At 31.7% G+C, this 19,268-nt stretch overlaps 1 protein-coding gene across 1 annotated transcript; it reads left to right on the forward strand.

Annotated features, from left to right (window-relative positions):
- The first annotated feature begins 4,225 nt into the window (after positions 1-4,225).
- On the forward strand, positions 4,226-17,353 carry LOC105346417 (receptor for retinol uptake stra6). The gene is made up of 18 exons (XM_034472130.2): positions 4,226-4,339; positions 5,862-5,949; positions 6,205-6,265; positions 7,506-7,591; positions 8,228-8,361; positions 8,906-9,072; positions 9,505-9,731; positions 10,598-10,677; positions 10,983-11,044; positions 11,350-11,521; positions 11,665-11,740; positions 11,936-12,014; positions 12,539-12,587; positions 12,981-13,092; positions 13,473-13,574; positions 14,338-14,501; positions 14,675-14,818; positions 16,913-17,353. The coding sequence occupies exons 2-18, from the start codon at positions 5,885-5,887 to the stop codon at positions 17,143-17,145; spliced, it is 2,013 nt and encodes a 670-aa protein (XP_034328021.2). The 5' UTR covers positions 4,226-4,339; positions 5,862-5,884; the 3' UTR covers positions 17,146-17,353.
- The last annotated feature ends 1,915 nt before the right edge of the window (positions 17,354-19,268 follow it).

Below are 19,268 nucleotides of genomic sequence, written 5' to 3' on the forward strand. Positions count from 1 at the left end.
ATGAATGTCTGATTTTGTACAAAATTTGTAAATAACCTCTTCTTACCAAGTTGATGGTCGTTCTTCTTCGGATATGTATCATAACATACTACTATATCATGAAGGTCCACAAGTGTGTCATACGGAGTGATCGGATATTTATATCCAACTTGTCCTAGCTACGCTACGTGAGAGCCATTAATGCTATTGGGCCACAAACCCAAAGCAGAGTTGCCTGCTTTGCAACATCCGGGACCAAAGCGATTCCTTGGACGCAATCGATGCCTATGGTAGCGAAAAAGAGTCCGTCAATAGTTTTCTAAAATTGAAAGTTGCTGTACTTGAATGTCTAAATTATGAGTGTTGTTTAAATTCATGAAATATTTTTAATGATGATCATTTGTTTGAATTCTGTCTCTTGTTGAAATTGATATGTTATGTGTAGGCCTCTAATGTTAAGTACATGAGAATCAGAAGTAAAATGGGAAACTTGTAATTATGACTGATGTGTTGACTTTACACAGAAAACTAATCTAAAAAGCTGGTAAAAAAATCAGGAGAAATGGGCGAAATATGTAAGCGTCAAAATCTCACAAAATACCAGAAAATTGTACACGTTCTGTTTAGTAATTTTCCTCAGAAATTGGCGATTGGCCTCGTAAGGAGTGAAATAAAGGTATTTGTGCTGAATGGGGACTGAGGAAATTCTAGTAACAGAGTTCCGAAGACACACATCCCCTGGGTAAAGTATAATGAGGCACGGGGCGTCCAGGATCCAATCAACTTATTGACGCTTTTCAACTCAATACTGAAATAGCAGAAAAAGCTAGAAATCATTGTTCGTGTACCTTATAAATCTTGTCATCATTTACTAAACTTGAAAGATTTAACGCTATGGTACTAAAGATACAAATGCATGGTTTACTTAATTTTATCAAAGGGCTCATTTCTATGATTTACCTGAGTCAAGAGTTGTGAGAGCATTTCCATTTCGTTCAGATGTGTATGCAAAAGAACGGTATAATTCTTTGTCATTCTAGCAAAAACCAATACAAAGGCAAACTTATTTTCAAGAACAATTTAAAGAATTAGACTTTTTGTTTTAAATTTCGGTGTTCCAATTGAAACAAGATAAAACAGAACCTTTTGACAATTTTGTTTACAGCAGTTGTATTGTCAATCAATACATTTATATAAAAATTTATGTTTATCACTGGATAGTCCATGCAATGCAAAATATACAGCTTGAAGCGACAGCTAAATTGATAAGATAATTTGCCTCAGTTTCTTTCCATAGGCTCCCTGCTGACATATTCAGTGATTGGCATGCATATTCTACCGACCCGCCTCTTATACCGCGCATGAGAAAGTCACCATCAGCGTCTCTTCAAATACATGCAAATAATAAGCAAAGAGATAAGTGTCTACGCAACATGAACCTCTTATCAGAAACAAATGTATCCTCGCGATTTTGGTTGAGATGATTTTGTTTAACAACATTTGGCTTATCATTTCAAATTCGGTTAAATTTATTGAAAACTATATGAATCATTAAATAATCGAAATAAATTCAACCTTCTATTATTTCTTTTGTGTGTTACAGTGTTATGAACATGTTTTTGCAAAATTTTGATAAATTTTTTCTCGTTGTCGATACATGTACGAACCACCTGAATCAGAAAGAAGGAACCGAATAAAATTTGATTAATTTTTTAACCTTGAGAAAAAGATGTTTAGTAAGTGGAGGGTTCAATTCATCATAACGGGAAATACATAAGTATTTGTTGAAGCACATGCGTAATATAGATATCGTATGTTGTTCATGGAAAAATGTGTATTGATGTCCAATAATGAGTTTGTTGACATCGAGTCAACAAATTTACCACTGACTACGGGGCGTCAGTTTATTAGTACATGTATAGATTGATCGCATTTACTTATCAGGGCGAGAATGTTGTAGAGCGTGCGTATACAATTGGGGGGGGGGGGGGGGGGTGCAGGAGAAGAACATCTCCCCAGTAATCTCTCTGCCCATAACACAAAAACCGGGTATGCATTCAATTTGAATTTATGGTCAGCTTCAACAAAGGCAAATCTTGATATGAAAACATGGAAGAGTATTTTGTAGTGAATGACAGCCAAAATATGTAAATATCACGAACCATGATTCAATGTATATCTAATACTTCACAAACTGAAAATTTTATAATGTACAACTTAGCGAAAATCTAAAAGATTTTTAGCTCACCAAGACGAAGTCGGGGGAAGTTTATGCAATATCGTCAGCTTCCGGACCTGGTGAAAGTTTTGGGTGTATGTCCTACAATATTGTATTATATAATATGGTACACTATTATATAACAAAATGAAATATCACATTGTATAATGCGATATTGTATCATATGATATTAAATGATTATTGTGCCAAACCACCCTACTATATACAATATTTTAGTAAAGATCATTAACTATTATCATAATATGATAAAGGTGGTCTCATAAATGTGATGTCTGCCACTGTGAGCTCTATAATCGCTGATTTCCTATTTTTAATTTATTTACAAAAGACAGAAAAGAAATTGTATGTATTACTGACAATGTAGTAAAATAATGTTCATCAAAATATTGACAACATGTTGAGAGCATGAACATGTTGAAAATGTTAAATCTAATTAGTTTACACGTTCACTTACACGTACAGTTTATTTAACACAAATCAAAATTTGGTACGTGTAAGAGTAAATATACCATAGCTCTACACATACCCGTATATCGACGTGCATGTTCAAATGCTTCAACCTCTTTATTGTTTCAATATATTCGACGTACGCTTGTATATTACTGTGAAATGTGGGGGTCAATGTTCGTGAGGATGTAAATTTTTTGGTAGCAAGTTCGGGATCATTTTGATTAATATCAAACAAATGATTGTATATATGTTTGAAAGGAAGTAAATGAGTGGGCAATGGCTATCTACGAAAGCCACGAACATTGGTCCTATTCATTCTTATAAATATTTTTACGTCTTCTCAAAAGGTAAAGGATTTTACCGAATATTTTTCTGAGCGGTATTCATTAAAAAGCTATCTTTGTACTATCCTTTTCAGCATCAAGTTGCTTTATATCATGTTTTTGAAGGAAAGATGAGGGGTCGGGACATTATTCCTGTAATGAATTAAATGATGTACTGGTAATTGACTTGTATCTTTGGTTTATCCTCAACCCACCCCCGTTCTCAAAGACGGAAAATTAGATTTACTAGACTAAGTGTTAACAAATCATCATACTATCAACACGTTAGAAATTTAATTCCAGAATTCAAAATTTATATATATCAAAACGCGTTAAGTGCCTCGATACGAAAAAATGTTGATGTACCTCCGTAACGCATTTTGGAAATTTTTTTCAAATTGCGTTTACTTGGTCCCAAATTTAACGCTCTTTGAAAAAAAATTTTCAAAGTGCGTTGATTTGGTCCCAAATTTTAACGCACTTTGAAATTTTTTTGAAAGTGCTTAATTTTTTCAAAGTGCATTGCCACACACGCCCATTTTGTGTCGCTAATCTTTTATGAAGTTATTTGGGCTATAGGCTTCAAAATTGATTCTTATTGTTATCATAGATAAAGACAGTTGGAAATGTAAATGTATAGTTTTAAATTCTCCGATTGTAAAAACTTTAATGTAACAATTATACCTGTAAAAATAATAATTGTATTCATAACATGTCCAGAAACCAATGCTTTCATTTTTAACAATACATATTTGGTTTATTGAATAAACGACCTTTAACGCAGTCTTTTGTTCTATCTCACTACAAATGAACTTGGAGTCATTGTAATCTTTTGATTCCAGGTACATGTATAGATACATATATAAATATACATAAATATACATGTATATATTTATATATATGGAAAAAATTTGTTGACAAAAATAATTTTGCCCCAGTGAATTACACATACCCGTCATAGTCATAAGTGTTCCTAGTAATCGTTTTAAAGTAATTAACAAAACGTATGAAACAAAGCTCTCGTCGATACTATTTTAAAAGTACTGCAAAAAATAACTGTAAGAAACTAGTAACAGTCATTTGTATCCTACTTTGTTGAGAGTTAATCGTCAGACCTTTTTTTCTCTGTAGAGCCAGTGTAGCATTAAATTGTCCAAATTGACAGAAGTCCTGCTGTGTTTCCAGTCGAAAACCTTCAGACTTGCTGACCATTTAAACCGGTTATTTCACAATAACGATTCATTCGGATTAAATGTTAGTTATGGTCGACTTCTTTCAGGGATAGCAATCCCAAGTATAGCTACTGAACCTTTTAACCGTGGACCATATAGCTGGAGAGTCACATAAGGTATGTACAATGTACATTTCATCTAATTAAGGTGTTAGCGGGTGAGGAAACTGAACCACTTAGAGTGACGTTTGTAGTTTGACCCACTAGCATTTTGTATAATTATTTCACATTATTTTCCGTCTATTAATTTCAATAAATGACACATTTCATTTCAACATGGACGTTGATTCATTAAATTTAATTGAGCGAAATCTTTGATGAGGTGAGTTTGTGCAGCAGGAGAGATACGTAAATATGTTTTGTATCGTCCAAGCATACTTCAAAGTCGTATTTAGTCTCCGATTAAAAAACTTATGTACAGTCGGCAAAATTCTTTACATTCTTGTTTCTTCTGTAAGTGTATTGTCATCAATGAAATGAATGAAATGGCTCACGGCCATCTATTAGATAAATCTATACCAACAGTTAATGAAAGAAACCTACATTGTAGTACATGTTTTTGTTAGAACTTGAGGAATAACTTCCTAAGGCTTAATTATGGATAACAACTGCCTATAGTTATATATTTTGATCTATGGGGCTAAAACAGTTATTTTGAATCATTTAAGAAAAGGACAATCAAATCAATAGTACATTTTATTAAAGTTTTCATTTCGAAACAAGGATGTATCTATATTGCTAATGCCTCAACTTAAAAAAACCCCATCCCAAAATCATACTTGTTACCCACGGTTTTGTTTGTGGACTAGTACATGTAAGTTTTAATCAGGGAAAGAATTAAACTACACTTAAATAAGACAGTTGATCCTCTTTTTAAAGCGAGTAAAAATAAGACCAGATTATACCCGTACATGATCCTTGTGTATAAAGTACTACTTTGTATATAGGTCATCATTTAACCGAAGACTCTGTAACGAGTTGTTCATGGTTAAAACAAAAAACACCCAGAGGGTCACTTTGTAAGTACATGTACACAGTTTGACCATATCTGTGAAATCCACGAAACTCGAGCAACACATACAGCGAAGAGTTTTGTCATCAAAACAAGTACATGTAGGTCAAAAGTAGTAATACAACAAATGATGATCGAAATATTTTCACTATCATGATTAATTAGTTTATGATAATACACCCTAGAAAGAGCAGCTCACGAAAATTTACTATAATTCAAATGTTTATTGAAAGATACAAATGTAGGGGTGTATGTAGAGGAACTTTTTTCTGATCTCCGATAAAGAACTGCTGAATTATTCCGAATGCACATCGATAAAGTCTAATATTATCTTTGACAAACTGCTTGAATTGAATTTTTTTTACGTGAATAATTTCATTTATTCATTTTTTAACCAGAGCCAAATAACAAATAATAGAATGTTTATCTTTCTAGCTGATTTAGATGTTTTCAAGAAACAACAGGCACTAGGAATTCGTTGTTTTATTCTATAAAATAAATAGTAGAAAATGTGATGAACGAAGTTATTTTTTTTTGTCCGAGATCTGATGAAGGCAATACCTTTATTTTTTAGTTGACAAGGGCAATAAAAAAATTATATCATTTTCTGCCATTTTAATTTTCAAGGTCTACCTAAACACCTCCCAGCCATGGACTTTATTCTAGAGCTGTTAGAGGTCCCAGTGGACACAAACTTTACCTACACATTGATTTTGTAAGTAATATCCAATTACAGTAACTTTGTAGTGCGACACTAGCGCATTATAAGAACCAGCTTAAAAATTATGTACATATAGCAAATCCAAAAAAAAAGATTATTATGACGTTTGGTAAATATCAAGAAACAAGTTGCATTAAAATATGGAATATAAAAAGCACGATAATGTAAATTTTTATAAACGTGACTGAATAATCTTCAACCAGATTACCGAAACAGTCATCGATAATAACCTGTAAGTTTTTTTTACAGGGAAGAATGTCCGAAGATTTTTCCTCATCAGGAGTTTCGTCTTTTCTTACTCGTCCCAGCAGTAAGTACGTAGGCAGTAAGCGAGGCCCATAGACCTGTAAAATTGGAGGAAATTCGAGTTTTAACCTGCAAATTGTTCCAAGAAATTTTTATTAAGGCAAATTAAAAAAAACCCAAACTTTTCTAAGGAAAAATTTTACTTGTAAATCGGATACATCCTTTTCATTTAACAATTAAAATTCTTAAAAAACGCTAAAGAAAGCAACGCACATGCTTACGTAAAAATCACTGTACTTATCTGAATTTTAGCTGACATATGATGTCATTTACTCCCCCTACTTTTATACGAAAACTACCGATAATTTAACTCGCCATCATGGCATGTAATCACTGAAGAGAGGCGAAAACATACGATATACCAAGTGGAATCTTTTCTTTTACGGAATGTTTTGCTCTCTCTCTCTTAAAACTTATTATACGTTTTTGGAACTTCTTCATTATTATAATAATTATATTGAGAATTAATTCACTCAAAAATAGATTTCCATTTCTTTCGATAACTTTGGCAAATGCCTAGTACATATTTGACACGATGCATTTATGATGCAGCACATAAATGTAGTCAGACAATAGGGATAAGTTATTTGATCATTTTCCAACCTAGAGCTTGTCATAAATCGTTGGAGAAACTAGAGAACGTTTTGAAAACAGAACGTTAACCAAAGACCCCCTATAAATCCAAGATGGCGAGTGTCGTCCCTTGACTTTTTTTATTTAAAAAAATGTACCTTAAATACACTTTTTAACATTACTGAAACAGGGGGTTTCAGTGAATGTATTTATTGTAATTCACAGAAATATACATAAGAGTATGAATTTTAACCATAACGTCTTCGGGAACAAATAATAAAACACTCATCTATCCGATAACTGAGCCCCTGTAGAGCAAAGCTATCAATGCTAGTATGCCATTGTGCAGGTCCTGTTGCGCGCACCCTAACGGGCGCCCCATTAAACATATTATATATTCCGTAAAAAGAAAGAAAAAAATAAATTCAGAAAATCGAACCAGCAACCCTCAAAATCAAAATCACTCGGTATTGAGTTTCACTGGGCCACGCATATGACTGACCTAATGCCATAATATATGTAGATAGTGCCATACAGTATTTCTAAAAATGCACCATTTCTCAATTTATCGAAAAACACAACCCAAAGTGATGTCGTACATAAAAAGTGAAAGGACTTATTATCATTAATTGAGACAGAATGTTGATTTGAATAACGTTGTATACATTCAGGTTATATCAACCTTGATTTTGGCATTTTCCACACAACGAACCAAACAAAAGTTACAAATGTTAAATGGACGACCTGGACTTATATTGTAAGTTATTACAAATAAAGACATAGATGTTATAATTATTAAATTCTGTCAACACATTCTATATTGGCGATCAGGACTTATATTATATAAATAGTGCCTGTTTGGGAGGGTAACAGTTGAAATTGACACCCCTCGAAAACCATTGTCAACCGACGCGAAGCGGAGCAGTTGAAATTGACACCCCTCGAAAACCATTGTCAACCGACGCGAAGCGGAGGTTGACAATGGTTTTCGAGGGGTGTCAATTTCAACTGTTATCCTCCCAAACAGGCACTATTTATTTTGTTATACTGAATGTCTTTTTTAAAAATTTTAAGAAAATTTTACTGCTTTTATATAGGAATAACGTGAATTCTACAGCGAACCGTACGCGCATAATTTTCGCGCATGTAACATTTTTTAATGTTACCCGTTGCCAAGTGCGTTGCTTACGCTGAGGGTAATATTAAATATTATTAACTGCGTCTTAACCAATCAGATTTCAGTATTTAACATGAAAGTATAACAATGTAAGTTATTACAAATAAAGAAATAGATGCTATAATAATTGCTATTAAATTCTGTCTACACATTCTAAATTGACGAAATAAATGTTGATAAGAGTCATTTTAAAGTCTTGAATTAATTTTTTTTCAGCCCAATGGATGTTTTAAAAAGATCCCATCGATTTTCCTACGCGGCTGCATTTGGTACACTAGCCCGTCTTTGTGCTGGCATTGTGTTCGATGCACAATATGCTTTTGATTACAACGGACCAACATACTTAAAAGGTTTGTTTGTTTTTGGTTTTTTTTTTATTTTAAAACAATACTTAGTTTATTCAATATAATTTAATTTTTTTCTTTAGAAATTACTTATTTCCAAAACTGCGCACAATGTCTAGAAAGAAACATGAACTTTATTTAGAAATGAAACATTAAAGCAATATGAGCTGCAATTTTCTTGCTGGAATATCTTTTTCACGAAAATGTTATTTTCTACTAAAATGACAAAAATATCATGGTTTTTAAAGTTCTGTTAGCCATATTTTCATTGGAAAAGGCCGTTAAGAAGCCTTAATTGAAGCAAAGTTGAATTATTGTCGTCCTGTACAAAAATTGATCCGCTATATGTTCCTTAGAAGAGAAATCTTTCTTCTGGCGAAAATTAATGACTTTTTCAAATCTTAATTATCATTAGAGTTTAAGTTACACGCAGACTAATCATACTGGCAGCTTTTTGCAGCGAAATAAACTTCTGTAAAAAGTACAGCTCATATTGCTTTAACCTAATGCAATGTAGTTTAAAACATGTGTCACCTTTCTTTTATTACAGTGTTATTAGCCCTGGTCTCCATGTTGATATACGGCTTGGGTTACTTCCCCTTGTTTGCGGGAATAACCACTGAAGCCCCCGTTGGATACTTTATAGCCACCCTGTTTTCCTGGGTTTTCACGGCAGAATTTATTGGCAATTATTTCTGTAAACAACCAATGGGGGTAGTAAGTACATGTATTTCGATGATACGTACATTAATGTAAGGTTATTTTGGCGTCGAGAAATGTTGTGGAAAAAAGTTATTATTTATGGTATTTGTTTTTTTTTTTTACGAATATTTATGAATAGCGGAAATACCCGATTAAAAGTGCATGTACATAAACTGTAATGGTTACGCAGATGCATGAACTGGTGAATTTGATTTCGTTTTGATACTTTTATTTAACATCATGTTCAATTCGATACAGAATGATTACTCATTGAATATCAGCTGAGACAGTAGCTGCAGAAGTGTATGTAGCTCTGTGGAAAATTTGGGTCCGTCAACCAAAATTTCCCGTGGAGCTATACTTCTGCAGCTTCTGAAACAGGCTGTATGACTGTATTGTTAATTGAAAAAGAATTAAAATCAATAATTGATTGTACTTATATTGTAGATCTCTTACGTGGTGCTTGTTATTGGAATGCTTCCAGAAACATTATGTTTTCTCTATCTAAGCATTAGTCTCCCCGTCAGATTTGTTGCCTCTATTGCAAAGCCCAAAAAGAAATTCAAATTAGCGGTGGATTTTGAGAGCAGCAAAGATCTTTATGAATCCATTCGAAATTCTTATCAAGGGATTCACGTCAGAAAGTTGTTTAAAAGACCACCACCCCCTCCCTTGTAAGTCTACGCTTTTTGAATGCCATTTTCAAATAAAAGAAAAAAATTCTTCTTATGCCAGTAATGTTTTTATTTGTTTAGCATACGGAAGGTTCTATTTCTCACAATGTCCTCCAAATCATTTGCATGTGTTGGCATAATGATATCTAAAAATCAAAGTACTGAAGAACTGACGGGAGTTGATTTTATCGATTATCATTTATTCTAAAATCAAGTTATCTTGCATGGCAATTAGTTTCTAGTCTGTATTTGAATTACGCACTCTTTTATAATATGAATTTTAGACTTTTCCGACAAGAATTTCTAGAAAGCCCATATGAATCATGCTGTGTAATATTTAAAGATAGATTTCAAACTATGTATTAGTAATCGAAGCATTTCTAAAAATTGTATGGATCCAAGCACTATTGATATCGAACTCTAGTCTCGTTCAACCAGACGCTCGGCTGTCTCCGTTAATCTCCGACAAGCAAGAGAGCCTCTCTGCTTGTCGGAGATTTACGGAGACAGCCGAACTTTTGGTTGAACGAGGCTATATTAAATTCTGGCGTAAGAATACATGAGACTATAAAAATATCTAAATTGTTTGTATTATATAATATCTGACTATCTAGAAAGTGTTTATTGATAAGTTTTCTCGAAAAATAATGCTTTAGCATACATTACATTGGATTTTTCTATTATTTTCAAGAACTAAGTCTTGTCAGCGGTGATGATTTGTGCTTCGGTCCAAACACTGTTTCACTTTCGGTTTGCCAGAGTAACTGCATAGGAGAGTTGATTAAAATCAACTCCCAAAAATTGATAAATTCTATTTTAAATACGAGTAAAATGATTTCATAGACAATTTCATTTTATATGCGCAGACCTCCAAAGGGAATAATGCAAAAGCTTCAATCTTCTTTAAAATCTTTGCTGGAAAAGATTTTTTACAAGCGTACAAAAGGTACAGTAATTTTGCAAGAGTCATAAATCCTATATCAATGCTACAAATCAAACACATCATCATAGACACATACATGTATAATACCTGATTATTTTTGTGGTATCTATTTCTAAAGACGATACTTTTGACTTCCTTCAAGAGATTAAACATTTAAAGACCTAGTAAAATATGTACTGTTCAATATTTGCTTTTCATTTAAATGAAATGATTTTTACTTTTGACATAAAAGCCTTATAATTTAAAATATAAAAGGGAAACACCTCAATATGAAATACCAAAATGCATGATCTTTGCATTTTCTTTAGGTTTCCGGTATTCAGCCAGGATGATAAGTGTAATGGCCATTGGATTTATTTTGCTGTATGAGGTATGCGTCTTTTATTTATTTAAATTCTAAAAAAGAGAACGTGTTGAATAAAAAAATATGAATTTGAAATCTGACCTTACTGATTAAAACAAGATATATATATATATATATATATATATATATATATATATATATATATATATATATATATATATATATATATATATATATATATATATAAAAACGGTACCTATTTTGCATGAAAGTAATATTATACTAATTACTAAAATTAAAATATTCAAACATTCGCATTTAATTCGGATTTTTACTTTTTTTTTTAAACGTAAACTTGTTTGGTATTTTAGGTTACGTTTTTGCTGTTCGTTCAGTTATTTGAGTTATTTGACTTTGCGGAAATTGGCATGGAACACATTCTTAATAGTATTGGAAGAATCGAAGAGATAGGAGAAGATCCTGCTGTCACAAGCCTTAGAGAGATCCTAATCGTGTTATATGACCTCGTAATAGCATTTAGAGGTAAATTATTGATACACTTGTAAAAGCCAAAATCCAAGAGTAAAATGAGAGAGGAAATTTCGTATTGCATTTATTGTATATTTTATTACAGATAATGGAAAGTGTATATTATATGCTAGCATATATTAATTTTATTGTTTAAGGTTGTTTCCTGACTTCTCTGATGGTAGCATTTACCATTAACGTTGTTTTTCTGCTTCACTATATGACGTCATACAGGTAGGCTCTTTTGATATTTCATAGTTTTTTTTTTATTCTGAAATAATATTCTAGAAGTCCCATGTACACATATGTATATCTTTAGGTAATATATGGTTAACTGTTACGTATACTTCGTATTTTGGTAACTGAAAAGGAGAAAAGATTAATGTTACCAAAACGTGCATATATTAATTATGATCTTATTTGTTTCAGGAGCAATTTGCTTTCATTGTACAAAGGTAAAAACAACCATCTCACACCGAAAAATAAAAAGTCCAACGCCAGCCTGATTGTAAGTTCAAATCAATTAACGTGTGTTGACTTTTCAGGGTTGAATAATAAAGACCCTAATGGTTAATTTAAATTAATTTGAATATGCTCTAGAAGCAGATATATTCGTTGAGGATTTAATTTCGTTATTTTCGTTAGCAGTATAAATCAACGAAATCAAATCCATAACGAATAGTTAACCCAAGTATTAATACATGTAGAGTTGATACGTGATATATATCAGAGATTACGATATGACGAAATTAAATGCCAGCGTTTTGTTAGTTTAAAAACAACGAAATTTTAACCAAACCAAATTATGTGCTTAAACAGTACATCATCAAATGCATATTCGTGAGGCAGATCGCTATTAAATCCATAAGCATTTTTTAAAAGTTCTACACGCAACATTTGTTTTTGCCATCCATAAGTTAAAAAACTATAAGAATATGTATGTGTTATATGTAAAAAGACATTGAATGTAATCTAAATTCATGTTTGTCCAATTAGTGTAATCCTTAACCTTTTTCATCTTCTGTTTACGAGGTTGGAAGCATGAGATACGCTGGGTATCAGGTTGGATACATTGGATGGGGTAGGTGCATAAATTGTGATTAGACAATAATATCATAAATATTATTATTATTTTTATTATTATTAGGATACTGTATACCGGGAAAATATTCGCCCCCCGTTTTATTTTCACATCTTTCGCCCTTGTTGTCAGCGGGCGAATTTGAGAGTAGGTGAATTTCAATGTTTCAAATTATTTCTCATTAAGCATACTGTATTTTGGCGAATTTAAGACGGGGTGAAACTGTTTGCAAATATAGAAGGGTGAAAATTACACTGAGTGAAAATAACCCTGTATACAGTAGTCATAATTTTAAAAACTCTCTTTTAAAAATAACATCAATTACATACTAAGTAAGTATTATTTTATCGTGTGTTTAATTCATTCTTGTGATATAATTATATTATATTTTAGGCTTCTTCATCCAGTTTTTCATGCTGCTAATTGTTACCGTTGCCATAGCACTGATAGTGATATTATGGGATTTTCTGAAATATTTCATTTTAGATCAAGCTATGAGGTTATGGTGAGTATAATTTAGTCTGCAACTTCTATTATTACATAGAATTTTCTTGGTGATATAAAAAAAATCATTACATGGTTTCTGAGTTCCAGTTTGTAACATTACCAATCTTTTCGAAATTCTTCAATACAAGTTTATAATTATGTATATAGTGTCTAAGTGATGGTAAATCTCGATCTTGTTATACCTGTACATGAAGACAATTTAATTGGTGTTGATATGCCAACTTCCATGTATTTTCGGGTTTAAGTAAGATTTTAACCCTGTTACATACATAACATTATTTCATTGATATCTTAATCCAATTATTATATTTTATAGTTTATATTATATTATCATGAAAGGACATTTAAATAAACTAACATTTTCACTTTCCATTCCAGGCCTGTTTTATTAACTTCTTTGGTGTTAAACATCACCCAGCTGATACTGTCGAAGTTTCTTTTCCTTCAGAAACGTGGCGAGATATTAGCTATGGATAATAGGTGAGTACTTTATCTTAATCATAGTTTTATGGTCATTGGCTATTGGAAAATGCAAGTCAGAGTTGATAAAATCTTGGTCAGTTGCTGAATTGAATATTATTTATTAAAACTAAGTGGTCAACAAATTTCCATCATACCCCGGTACTTACTCTATATATGATTTATAAGCTATATTGTTGTCTATGGCTAAGTGTTAATTAGATTTTAAAAAATCCGTTTTATATCTTTGAAAGTTCTTATACTTCTTTATACTGATCCGTTCTTTTTAAGGAGTCCATACGTCTAAAAATGGCCACAACTATCCTGTCTTCTTTAAAAAATATACTTAAGGGGGTATGGGACACCTGTCGATATTAATGTGGATAAAAATACATTATGATCAAAGTACTTTCATCGTTTTAGATTTTTCAGATTTTGCAATATTTGATCAAAAAATATGTTTTAAAATCTTTTTTTGAAAGGTAGAAATAATAAAAGTCCCAGCGGTATTCGAACTCATGACTTACAGATTATTAGCTAACGTGCTAAGCTGTTAGGTAACATTTTCGGAAAAGAAAACGTTTATCAAATAATACTTGATTTTATTGTTTATTTCCATCCGAAGTACGTCACAATATGAAGGAATCCCATACCACCTTAAAACACACTATATATTTGTTTATATGTACAAATGTTTTGTTGAGGGACAGAAACACATGCCGATATCACCAAGAACAACAACAAAACAATAAAATTGTTTGTCATTTTGCATTATCAATTGTAGGCGCCTCCTCTTCATCTTCACATACTTTATGTTCTTCTACAACATCTTCATTGGAATCTTTTCTTGTTTAATGCGAATTTTAAAATCCATTATCTTGGGAGCTTTATTCCTTCCTCGACTGGACCACAGCACCCTTCCTAGAAAATTCCAAAAGATGGACCCTGGTAACTTTACATACCATTTTATAATGCTGTTTTTTTAAAAAAAAATATCACAGGGTTGTCAGATATGTTTTAAAGATAAAATTATATTGCAATGTTATTCAACATTCTGTGTAAAACATGGCTGAAACTTTTCCCTCAGAAAGTTTTAAATGCTTTGCGTTGTATAATTTCAGGTTTTGATGCCTATTGTGGATTCATGCATATAGAAAGTACTCATACCAACCCCGTTGCGATGGTTTTCATCAGTATTTTACAAGCGGAATCACTTACTTCATTGAAGAAGAACAGTAAAAAACATTCAAATATCAATCTCCAGGGTATGTCTATGTATTCAGACTTATAAGTACTATATTGCATTATAGAACTATTCATACATTGTTGAATGCACATGCATGTATTATCAATACATGTGATGATTTGCACCCAGGTGTACTACGCAATGTTGCTTCTTATAAAAGAAAACATTGATTTCATATAACCATATTAATACTATGAAGTTTATCGTTTCTTCTAAACAGTTTATTTAAAAAGATGAACACCAATAAGAAAATATTTTTTTTCTCGCTAAGAAAACAGTTTTTGTGAGTTGATTTTAATCAACACTCCTATGCAGTTACTCTGACAAACCGAAAGTGAAACAGTGTTTGGACCAAAGCACAAATCATCGCCGCTTACAAGAATTAGTTCTTGAGAATAATTGATAAATCCGAAATAATGTATGCTAAAGCATTGTTTTTCAAGGAAACATATTTATAAATACCTTGAAAATAGTCAGATTTTAAATGGTACGAACAATTTAGATATTTTTTGTAGTTGTATGTATTCTTACGCCAGAGTTCATTATAGCCTCGTTCAACTCGACGCTCGGCTGTCTCCGTAAATCTCCGACAAGCAGAGAGTCTCTCTTGCTTGTCGGAGATTAACGGCGACTGCCGAGCGTTTGGTTTAACGAGACGATAGTTCAATATTGCTTGGATCCATAAATTTTCCAGAAATATTTCTATCACTAATACATAGTTTGATTGAATTTATTCTATCTTTAAATATTACTTAACATGACTCATATGGGGTTTTATCAACATTCATGTGTCGAAAAAGTCCGAAAATTCATATCGTAAAAATGTGCGTAATTCAAATACAGATTAGAAACTACCCGTACTTGTCATGCAAAATAACATATCATTGATTTTAAAATAAATAACCATCGATAAAATCAACTCCCAACAGTTCTTCGGTACTTTGATTTTAAATGTACTGATTGAAATACAACATTTTAAAGTCAATTTATTTAGATATGCTCAAAGTTTGCTATCCAAAAACATCGTATGATAGTTTGTGATGACGTGATATCATAAAATAAAAGAAGAGTGATAAAATAACAAGAACATAAAATCTGCCCGGAAAGATGAATAGATTTAGATTGTGTCTTATTACCTTAGGTGTCATATCCTCATGAAATTATGTATATAAAAGATTGATAAATATCATTGTTATATTTATTTAAACCAATATTTCTTTATATTCAAATGTAATTCATGGTTAATTACATGTATGATCAAGAAGGGAGGGTATATTGCTTTGCTGCTGTTCGTCTGTCTCTCTGTCGGTCGGTCAGTCAGTTTGTCGGTCGGTTCTTCACGGAGGTTGCACATATTGAAATGAAATTGGTGAACAGATTTATCATAATAATATCTAGGTCATGTTTGATTTTGGGTTCGATCGAGCCATTATCAACAGAGTTATATCCTTTGGGCATAGAAAAATTCCAATTATTTGCAATTTCCATTAATTTTATTCGCAGAGATTGCTCATATTGAAATCAAATTTGGTATGCAGAATTATCATTATTATAAATCGAGGTCAATTTTAATTTTGGGTACGATCGAGCCATTTTCGACAGAGTTATGTCCTTTTGACGTTGAAAGATTCTAATAATTTGAAGTTCCCGTTCATTTTATTCGCAGAGGCTGCTCAATTGAAATCAAATTTGGTATCATAATAATACCTAGGTCAATTTCAATTTTGAGTTCGATCGACCCATTTTCGAGTTGTGCCTTTTGGACTTCGAAAAATTCCAATTAATTTAAGTCAGTTGTCTCTGAACATTTTCTTTGAAGAAGTTGCACTTACTGAAATGAATCTTGGTACACAGATTTTTAAAAATAATAGCTAGGTCAAATTCAATTTGACTCAATACAATCGAGCAGTTATTTGACAGAATTATGCGCCTTGGGCTTAGAAAAATTCCAATTTCATGTTGTGTATTTGTAGTTTCCGTTCATTTTCTTCGCAGATGTTTCCAAGGGAGGGGGCATAAGTGTTTCACAAACATTTCTGTTCTATTTTCTTAACAATTTATTTAAAACATTTCCTGTCTTTATTATAACTATAAATGATATACTTTATCATAGATGAAAAACAAGAAATGTTGGACCGGAAGAGAAGGAAAGCAAAGTGGAAGTGGTTACTCGCGTACACTCTCGTGAATAACCCAGAAATCTCCTTACAACGAAGACTGGTCTTGGCAGAGGAACGAAACGAGAATATAAAGGAAATTTTTTTCTCCAGATCCTCATTGTGCACAGAAGAAAAATCATCGAAAATTGAATTGGACCAAATCATTATACGGGATGAGAAAATATAGCCAATATACATCATTTAGCAAATTGGTGTCGCTACCAATGCTCGAGCAAGAGGTTCTTAGAAAAGTGTTCAAGAATACTTCACCTCATCTCACCTAACCTTTTCGTGCCCGCTTGCACATAAGGCCTGGAAAACTTAAAGCTTAAGGCAGCTCCTTTCATTATTGATGACAATATAAAATCAGTATATATACATTGATCTTGCAACATATTACAGCAAAACTCGAATATAACGAACACGGATATAGCGAATTTACGGATATAACGAATTATTATTCATGTCCCGGCAAAATTCTTATATAAACCTATAGAAAATTGATGTATATAACGAATTTACGGCTATAACGAAGTAATTTAAATACCCCTGCTGGCAAAATTTTAATGTATTTTATCATTTTTATAACGAACTTTTTCCATTTCAAATTTCATTGAAGAAACATGCAATTTTAAGATGCATATATAAAATACTCGAATTCAAAAAGTATACGGAATTTTTTTAAAAATTGAAATGAAATGGTTATATTGACATTTTTTGTAAATGACGGTAATACTAATTTTATAACTTACGATAGTTTCGAAAACTGTTAGCCGGAAAAAAAACCCTTAATTATTTTATAACGAATTCGCTATAATATTTATTACGAAGTCGTTATAAACGTATAGCGAATTACGGCTATAATGAAGTTTTTTCTATGGTCCCTTGAAATTCGTTATAAACGAGTTTTGCTGTATTCTACATAAAGCAGTAATAAAGAGAAAATACTCAATAGATGTAAACATTGAGGAATGGATTACATTTTGTAGTGTAAAGCATGATTTTGTAACAATTAACGACACTGAAATGTTTTTTTTTTATGCGAAAGGCGAATAGGGCCACACAAAATATATGTATTTATAAACGAGATCTTTTTCTCGTAATTTCGATATAATTAACTCCTATTGACGAGATCTTTTCTCGTAATTACGATATAAAAATATTTTTATGGATGACCCTATTCGTCGTTCGTACTTTACACATGTATAGTTGTTTTTCTATGTTTTTTAATTATATACATGTAAATATTCTTATTCGAATGAAACGTTAAGTGATAAATAAATCAATACATGTAATTGCACGATAATAACATTTTGTTCACAGTGTCTATAACACAGTTTCTTTTATGCAGGTGTATTTTCCTTGATGATTACACAACAAATGTAGCCTTAAGTTGGGTATGCTAGTATTACTTTATCAGTATTTGTATATTTTTTTTTTATCTTTTTATAATGATTTATTCATTATATATCGGCTTGCTACTATTAATTGAGTGAAAACAGTCTTACATGTATTTTATTTATATTTTTTTGCGGAAAATTAGAAATTGGTGTACTTAGTACATCCTTTATTACCTAATGAAAATTAGACATTTTTGACACGATTTAAACTCGATTGTGATTTTCAACGCCATATTTTATATCTTATAGAATTTATTTTAAGTATTTTGTTATCTTTACTGAAAATGGTGGTTAATTAGGAACACTATCCATACTGACTAAGCACTACGTTTCAAACAATTATACTAGTACATGTACTTAGATTTATCAATTTATGTGCGCCATTCTGGTATCCCACTTGTCATTGACTCTTTGTTCGTGGTCACCTCAATTCTTTTAGCTTGTGTTCATTGATTTAGTAAAAATTGAAAGTTTTGTATGATATTATTTTTAATTTAGAGGACATAATTACAACATAAAGCATAAGATTACTCAATCATTCTTTTTTTCGGCTCCTCCAGACGGTGTGTCCTCCAAACGCCTACTCCTCAATTTAAAATAGTAATTGGTCAAGGCAATTATGGGGCCCTCTAAGGGGACACAGGTAGACTTTACCTGTATATACTTTGGGACACAGTTAGACGACATTGTCTTATTTTTAATTTAAAAAAAATAAAAAGATGCAATAAATAGTGCTAATGGCTGCATGTACCTGACATTATATCAAAAATACCATATTTTTTTAATAACCTAAATGTTTCGGTGAAATAAAATAATCATTAAATATTACCAAAAAATAATAAAAATTAAATATCTTTCTTCATTTTTACATTTACATCTTAACAAAATAAAAATAAAACATTATATTATA

Source organism: Magallana gigas, chromosome 8 (assembly GCF_963853765.1).
Source record: "Magallana gigas chromosome 8, xbMagGiga1.1, whole genome shotgun sequence".
NCBI classification, from domain to species: domain Eukaryota; kingdom Metazoa; phylum Mollusca; class Bivalvia; order Ostreida; family Ostreidae; genus Magallana; species Magallana gigas.